Source organism: Dromaius novaehollandiae, chromosome Z (assembly GCF_036370855.1).
Source record: "Dromaius novaehollandiae isolate bDroNov1 chromosome Z, bDroNov1.hap1, whole genome shotgun sequence".
NCBI lineage: Eukaryota > Metazoa > Chordata > Aves > Casuariiformes > Dromaiidae > Dromaius > Dromaius novaehollandiae.
Window position 1 is genome coordinate 42,517,915 of NC_088132.1, and position 8,759 is coordinate 42,526,673.

The 8,759-nt window shown below is 40.4% G+C and overlaps 1 protein-coding gene across 1 annotated transcript; it reads right to left on the reverse strand.

Annotated features, from left to right (window-relative positions):
• LOC135324618 (signal recognition particle 19 kDa protein-like) lies at positions 1-6,525 on the reverse strand. The gene is made up of 5 exons (XM_064501250.1): positions 6,344-6,525; positions 4,441-4,516; positions 3,291-3,362; positions 1,866-1,977; positions 1-677 (listed from the first exon to the last, which is right to left on the reverse strand). Exons 1-5 carry the CDS (start codon positions 6,508-6,510, stop codon positions 544-546), a joined length of 561 nt encoding a protein of 186 aa, XP_064357320.1. The 5' UTR covers positions 6,511-6,525; the 3' UTR covers positions 1-543.
• Positions 6,526-8,759: the final 2,234 nt, after the last annotated feature.

The following is an 8,759-nucleotide window of genomic DNA, read 5'->3' on the forward strand; positions in this document are numbered from 1 at the left end:
TTTTTCAAAATTAACTTGTTGCCTTTATTAGCACACTTGACAGTTGTGAAAGATAATTAGCAAGGGAAGCTTACAAAGTCAATGTCACTCATTTACATTTTTCTGTTTGCAGTACAGACCATCCAGAATTAAGAATATCGCTTAACTAGCGTAGAGAAATGGTGTACTAAGGCAATTAGTTTTCTGGTATCTAGTCTGCATACGATTTTTTTTTTTTTAAAGCTGAATAACACTGCATATTTCTTCTGGAAAGAATAATTCTCCCACCCACCCCATTTGCTTATGTTCTTCCACTTTCAGAACTGGATGTTAGCTTTAGACTTGCAGGTTTTGTGTGAAGGTAGACAGATTTACTGTAACACAGAGCTGAGGCAGTTGCATGCATTCCAGTTCTGGAAAAAGCAGGCTGTTCTATTCAGCTTCACCTGTTCTCCTCCCCCCCCACCCCTTTATCTTTCACTTCAAGGTTGCCATCAGTAATGTGTCCATCCATATCTGTAGTAAGCACAGCTATATAAAGTAACGATTATTCCAGATGTAGGCTCATTTCTTTTTCTTCCCTTTGCCTTTCTTGCCTCCCTCTCCTTGCTGGAGACTTTGTTCACTACCTCCCATTTTTTGTGTTCTCGTTTTCAGTTTGGGAATAGTTTCTGCAGCATACAGCATCACTGATTTACCTAAAAAAAAAAAAAAAAGAAAAAAAAGAAAAAAAAAAAGAACGCACAATGCATACATCATATGTTAAGAACATTCATATCATTTTGAAAGTTAGAATCTTCAGCCCCAGCTCAGATTTTTGTTAAAACAGATAGAAAATGCAGAGGAGTTCTTGCTTTCTGCATGTAGCTGGAAGTTTGTGCAAAGCTTTAGTCAGATTTTTTTTTTTTAAGTGCAGGACTGACAAAAGTGTCACAGCTCACTAGAACCTTGTCATTATTTAAACCAGATTATGACCTCTCTTGCACAGCCATCAAAACTAAGGTATCCCCTTTGTGATTACCTGCATCAGAGTGGCACATGACCTCACAGCCTCTAAAGCATCTACACCCTGCCTATGACTCTCCCCCCTCACTTTCCAACAGCCAAAAGTAGTTGCCTGTTTATTCTGTGCCAGCAAGTATAAGCATCTTTAAAAAGACACTACCATCTCCCACCAGGAACACAGCTTTAAATAGTCTCCTTACCAACAGCATTCTTAGGCCACTCTAAATTCAGCATTCTATTTGCTCTGTCTTTCATACACATACACACACACACACACACTTCTTCAGATATTTCCTTCCCTTTTGCATATTTTTTTTCCTGACAAGTAGGCAGAATGTAAAAGCTGCCACATTTATTTGTTTACTGATTAATAAGAATAGCTCATCTTGCATGACAAGTAAATTATGGAACTTTCAGGATCTTTCCCAAATTATTTTTAATTTATGAAAATAAATACACACTCAATGTTGTAATTTATCAGTTTGCCACCTGTACTGATGCTTAACTGATGCATGTAACCTAAGAAAAAGGTGGAATTTAGCCATTTTAATACCAACACCTATTTTGAAAGATGACACCCTTCCCCCTCCCCCAAAACCCTGAATGGTCATTTTGTTCACTACAGCAATCATGCAACTTTCCCCCAAATCCTTTTCAATTTTCATTTCCAGCACTGAAGAAAAAGCAGGATCAAAGACAACAGCACTTTACAAATCCCACTCCCTTGCTTTATTTGCCTGACTTAAACAGGTGAATTTATTTGATGTTAAGTTCCAAAATTTGTAATAGTAAAACTCATTGAACATGCTGATAATACAAGACAAACAAAGCCTTCCTGTTTTAGTAACAGTTAAAGCATCTAACCCAAATGCTCTACTCACGTGTTGGAAACTGAGGTAAACATGGGTTGCCATCATCTTGTTTGAGCTGAATTCGTACTCTACCCCTGTACTGCACATCACGATTCCACTCTCTAGGATACATCTTATTTTTCTGTCATATGAAAGGAAAAGCTTATTTTACTAGGAATATGAAGTACTGGAAAGGTTTTCTGTGCAAGTTTTCCAGGCAAGCTATGCCAGTCACAGCAGCCTGCATGGAATTCTTCTAAGCAGATCAAAACCAGAACCACAACTCTGCATCAGTGTCATCCATCATTTAGCCAGTGCAGTAAAATCCAAAGTAATAGCTTAACTTTTCCAGAAGCACTGTTACAGCCAATTTACTGAATAACCTGCTACAGATTCTGTTGTACTATTCCACCAATCTGGATCATAGTGACAGAGGTTTTGTTTCATCTCCATAGCCAGGAACCTTTCTGGAACATCTTGAGACAACACATCAATGGGTAAGAGGCTGAGGCCCACTGATTTTGGATACTTGTATATTTTGTTCCCGTTAAAGTAATGTTACAGGCTTCTTGCTTGTACTGGTTATTTTACAGGCTGTGTAATACTGTGTGTTTACAGGTGTGCAATAACAGGAATACTGTATGTTAGCCTTCTTCTGAAAAGCAAAGTGATTTTTTACAGACTTTTGGATGCCAGCCCTTAAACTCTTTGCTCAATTTTCTATTACATTTTATTAAAGAAATTAGGTCCTTCATCAATATTTTACAATAATAATTAATTCTAAAAAGAATAAACCGTGAAAGAAGTTCCCTCTCTGGAAATGCAGACTCATTCCCTAAGAAAGGTGATCAAGCTGAACTGTTTAAAGACTGTTTAAAGATTGAGTTGATTACTGCAGTACTGAAAACCTAAAATTCTTAGGCTAAAACATGACTTCCACAGAGGTTTCAAAGGACCCTGAAGATTTCATGCAGCAGAATCCTATTCCTATAGGACATTCTTTCCAAAAGTTAATCATCTTTCATTATAGTTACTTTTTAATAGTTAATTTGTATAGTTCCAGGTTGCAAAATTAGTTTTTCTGGCTTTCTCCATTATGAACTTCTGAGCATCTAGTATAGTCTTCTCAGAAGGATATACACATGTGCAAGTGTGTACATATATATATATTTTTTATATATATATATATATATATATGTATCTACACACACACAAAATATGAGTATATTTTACAGTTTTTTTGTATAGGCTAAAAGCATCATTATCTTCGAGATATATGTGATTCTTACCTTGTATACAGTTTTCCAACATCTATTTAAGCATTACATTCAGTTATTGCTTAAAGAAAACAAGCATCTTGGCTCATGACCGAAGCTTTTCAATTACAATTTGTCCTTGCTTGTGAGAAAAGACATAATGAAAGAAAAACTGAGGCCCATACCAACTTTTTATTACCTCTACAAGCACATTGAATCCAACTGCTGCACACACATCTTGGATTTCTGTAGATGTTGGATTTTCAACAGCCTATTGAAACATGTTACAGTTACTCATTTTTAAATGGTGAATTACCTATACAGCAATAGTTTGATTCAGGATTTCCCACCCTATACTCTGCAACTAAAAAAAGTGGATGGGGAAAGGCAAGGCGCTTCAAGTTACGACAAATCTGCTGGAGTCATTTCTGAGCCCTTCTACAGTCTAGAAAACATCAAAAAGAAGAAAGACAAAGTAGAGATGACACATCAGAAAAAAACAGGAAAGATGATACAGAATTATTTAGGACAGGGGAGAAGGTAACAGAATTGCCTAGGAAAAAATAAGAGAAATAAAGTAACATTTATTATACTAACAAAAACCCAAGAATGATGTATCAGTAATAGTAAACATATAGCAAGGAGTGAGAGGAAAAGAAGGGAATTTTTCCAGGCACAAGACAGCAGATCCCTCCCATAAATACAACTTTGATCAGAATTTATCTTAATATACCCATATTCTGTGCTTTGCCCCTTTGCTGCCATCAAGGACAGAACTTAAAATGGACACGGTACATAGAGTTAGTAGTTGTTGCTTTTAATGCATCCAGATATAGTTATAACAATCTTACTCCCTTACAGTACTTTTAACAAAGAATTCTAGGAATATAAAAGGCTTCTTTCACTGCTTAGAATTGTTTTTTCTGATAGCAGTAAGAAAAAAAAAAAAAACCTTAATCTGCTTCTTGATCAGATAAGTCAGATCATTGAACACACAAGCTTTAGCTTACTACTGCTGTCTGTATCACTTCTAAATTCAGCAAGTAAGTTCTGTAGTAGATTATCAAGTGTATTAGTTTTCAGTACTTCATCTTCCTGCCAAAGGCGTTGCTCACATGAAAGTAGAGACTTAAACCCAATGCTCTTCTAAAAAAGTTCACATGCTGACACTAAATTATCTTCAAATGCATTATAATTTTGAGTTATCAGTCTATTTGCTGAGACGGATAGGGAAAATCAACAGCTTTGTCTGAGACTTAGCTTTATTTTCCAACTTCCCTACATACTACTGCAAAGCAAAACACTGTATTTCCCTGCCATCCACAAATTCCCTGCCATCCACAAATTACTTTGTCTATAGGTATCCTTCTTCCTTCTGCTATTGTCTTCTTGTTATTTAAATATGCTGGATAAATGCAGATGAATCTAGAAGAGAAAACATTGCAAGATTAAATAAGTAGTATCAACTCCTTAAATTGTTTGTGCAATGATAAAACAAAAAAAGACAGCCTATTTCACTCCATACAGGAGTTCCCAGAGCAGTTTTAGAACTACCAGCTTTTTTTCCTTGACTAACTAGCAAGACATCGCAAAAACCCATTTTCAATTATTCAAGAGACTATGTAACCATTCGGCTGAAGCCATCTTTGCAAGACACCAGTTTCAGCGGCAGGATGCAGACAAAGAAAGGGGCTATCTCCTAGGCTTTTGAGGAAAAAAGGAAGCTGAAAGAGCATGTTTTGACCCACAGCATCTCAAAAAAATAAAATCCAATATACACATTTCACTCAGAAGAATTACGGAAGCTTTCCTTGAAAAGCTATAGTACCCTCACTGCTGATTAATCTCAAGCTCTTGATAAAAAGCAAATCTATGATAAAAATGCTATCCAAATTTAGACAAGTTACACAGCCTCTGAAAAGCTATGCTTAGAGACTTGCTAGAGTTAAGATTTTTCAAGTGATTTAACCCTTTTCAAACATATATAAGGACAAGGGTGACAGAACTTCACTCTTGCTTCTCATCAGGCAAAAATACTAGCAGAGCAGAGACTAAGCAAGTAGAAAATGAACAAATTATCTGGAGCAGATTGGTATTCTGGGAGCTGGAGACCAACAAGGAGTCACTGCTAGGAAATAAAAGGAAGCATCTCTGAGGAGAAAGTCTGCCTTAAGAAAATGTATCTTGCTGACCCTGAAATTAGCCTCAACCATCTCAACTCTCACTACTCTTCTACTCCCAAATACCCTTCTACTGATATTTTCTTCTATTAGTTACAACCCTTTTCACAAGACAGCTACTACTTTTACATAAGTGGCAGAGATCTGCACAGGAAAGTTCTAATCTCATTACTGGAATTCACAACCATCAACATACTGCACTGACCACCATCTCCCCTCAGTTTACCTCTTGTGAGGTATAGATGCATTACATTAAAAGAATGATATGGTAGTGCAACATCAAGCACTCCAGCATCAAGAAAGGCTAAATTTTCACTTCACACATCAACAAATAAATGAGTTATAATAATCTCCTCCCTAACACCCTTGTACCAGCTGAACCTTCTCGGCAACGAATCACAGAGGTGAGTGAGTGACACCTGTAGGTTCCTCGACTTGCTGCAGAGCACATGGGCTGCACACCTGAATGCTGCCCCTGGAAAACTGAGTTGTGTTCACCACTATAAGAAGTGCTTGGGGAGACTAAGCATTTCAGCTACACTAAATTCAGTACGTGGCCATTAACCATGTTGTATTTGTCACTGATCTTTGAAGACACGCATAATAGAAATATTAACAACAAAACACAACTCTCCAAGTCCTCAGGACCTCACGCAGAACATCTGGAATACTCGTTCGCTTTTACATATGGAAACCTGACGCAGGCAGTTAAAATGTTCCTCATACGAACAGCTTAAAGGTAAACGCAATCCTGCCGTCCCCAACAAAAACGAGACAGCGCAAACCAGCCCATCGCGCGTTACACTCCGAACCGGCAGCGCCCGAAGCAGCCCGACAACTCGGGGGCGCGGCCGAGGCAGCGCCGAGGGTGAGCACGGGAGGGAGCCTGACCCCCTTCCCCCCGCCCGTCAGGCCCCTTCCCGACCGCCGCCGCCAGCCCAGCGCCCCGGGCTGCGGCCCCAACGTACCCCCTACCCCCGGCCCGCTCCAACCAAACGGGTTAGGGCGGGCCGACAGCCCTCCGAAACGAGGACCGCAGCGGAGCAGGCGCGGACGGCACAACCCACGTTACCTCTCCTTATCAGCCGGAGACGCGGTGGCAGCGGCAGCCATAATACCGGCGGCAGCAGCGGCAACTCCCCCAGCCGTTACAGCCGTTGGTCTGGCCGCGTCACACCGCCCTGCCCCCCACACCAGAAATCCTGCCCCCTCCTTTCCGCAGACGGGGATTCCCGGCATTCGATTGGGCAGCGCTGCTGTCCCTAAAGCACGCCAGCCTGTAGGAGGGCGCGACGTCGCTCGCGGCAGAACGCGCGTGCGTCTTCCGCTGCGCAGGCGCCTATGCTGAGGGGCGGAAGCGTTTGTGGGAAACGGTAACAAACGAGCGGGTGCAGCACAGGGACCGTTGAGCAGAAACGGGAGGTGAAACACTGAAGGTCGCCTCAGCTCGGTGACTTTGTTCTTCTCAACAGCAAGAGTGAAGTGAAGAGCCCTACCAGCAGGTCGACGTTTCAGTGCGAGGGGCTTCGTTAAAAATGGCGCCCGGCTGCCAGGGCGTCCAGAAGGAGCCTGCGGCCTGCCGCTGTGGATTTGGGGGGCGATACTGTGGGGCAGCTCGGGGTGCGGAGACTTAAAGACTCGCCAACACAAAAAACTCAACATCTCATTTGCAGAATGCTGCTTCAGTGCAGCTTCCTGGAAAAGCCAGTACTGCTCACGCATGTCGGTGTGAAATTCACTGACACTACCAAAATGTTCATAAGGACAGGACACATTATCAAAGATTGTTTCAGTGCTAAAACTGTGGCTCGTGCAGCCCAGGTACCCAAGGGCATGACAAGTGAACCAGGTCTTTGAAGCCAAGAACTTCTTGGTCAATGTTTTAAATGTTATGTGAGGATGATCCAGTACTAAGAAATCTTTATGATAACTTGCCAGCATTTCAGGATGCTTCAGTTACACCAAATGAAGTATTCTGCATGTGCGGAGTTTCCAGAGACCATATCAAGGGTGATATTCAGAGAGCAAATTGAAGTTGCAGTTCAAGCTGACAAAATGATTGCTATGTTTTGTGATTGCAGGCAGTAACAGTATTATGCTTTCTGTTAGAGGGTGTGTTCCTGTTGAATGTTTTGTACAGTCTCAGTAGTGAAAGATCACCTGGAGGTTTGGCAACAGCAGTCAACTCTGTCCTTCATGAACATGAAGTGCACAGACTTACTGCTGGTAGGACAGTGCAGCAGTGATGATGAGTAGACTGAATGGAGTACAAGCCCTAATGAAAGATGAATTCCACAGGGTACATCTTGTGCACTGTTACAGTCACCAATTAAACCTTTTCATGCAGCAGCTATGCTCCAGGACACACAAGGAAATGAAAGTATTTTTGCACATTTTTCTGCGTTGTCCTGTTTTTTTCTGCTTCAGTAAAACATACGGCTTTATTCCAAGATGAAGTACTGACTAGGAGGATGCTGAGGTCCAGTGCAGCCCAATGGAATTTCCAGGAAAGAACTGTAAGGACAGTTCATGAAAATGTGGAAGAGTTACGGAAATGCTTCAGGAAGAATCCAGGTGGCATTTAGCACCCAGTCATGAGTTATTTGAGCTGTTGATTCTTTTGAATGGTTGGCATTTTTGTTTTCTATCTTTCCATCTTTGCTCTCATTATGCCAGACATGAATATACTGTTCAGACTACTACAGAAGAGAGATACAACAGTGTGGTCTCTGCAATAGCGGCTTTCAAAAAATGTGATTGCAGCTATATGAGAGCAGGCCAAAGCTTTGGCAGCTCTTTAGAAAGATAAGCTGATAACAAAAAGAAAAGTTACACAAACCGAGCTGAGTCAAGTTATGAAGGAAGCTTTTGATCCAATAGTTGTCCATCCTGAAGATCAATTTTTGGAGGGTGATCCCTGATTACCGTCAAGCTGGCTGATGTGGAGTTCTTTAAAAAATATGTATGTTGTTTTTCTGAAGGGGGATAAGACACAGCAATTGACTGTTTTTAGAAAATAGAAAAGACACAGCTTGGTATTTTCTACTGATGCGTAGATCTCATAAGTGGTACAAAATTCACTACATCACTGTTTTACAAAACAATATAGAAAAAATTTCCAGTGAAATGATGAACTCCTTTAAATTATAATCATGAGACCTATGACAACATCAGAAGTGAAAGAAGATTTTCTTGACACTGAAACGTGTGGAAAACCTACTTGAGGAACATGAAAAGCACAGAATAACTGGATGCTTTAGCAGTGCTGTTGATAGAGAATAACCTAGTGAAGTTGTGGAGCATTTTGCAAGACTGAAGAACAGACAGGCATAGTCTTTTTGCGTGATGCTGTCAGATGCTGGGAAGAAAAACATACCTCTCTAAGAGGTAATTATTAAAAATAATTATGTATTTAAACACATGGCCATTTTTTGTTAATTTATAGCAACAGAACATTCTCATTTTCTTAGCTTGATAAATAATTACCA

Coding starts and splice junctions, on each gene's coding strand:
- LOC135324618 (XM_064501250.1), bottom strand. CDS start 6,510: ATGCCGGGAATCCCCGTCTGCGGAAAGGAGGGGGCAGGATTTCTGGTG. Junction 3,363..4,440: donor GAAGGATACCTATAGACAAA/GTAATTTGTGGA, acceptor ATGTTTCAATAG/GCTGTTGAAAATCCAACATC. Junction 678..1,865: donor TTTACCTCAGTTTCCAACAC/GTGAGTAGAGCA, acceptor TTTTTTTTTTAG/GTAAATCAGTGATGCTGTAT.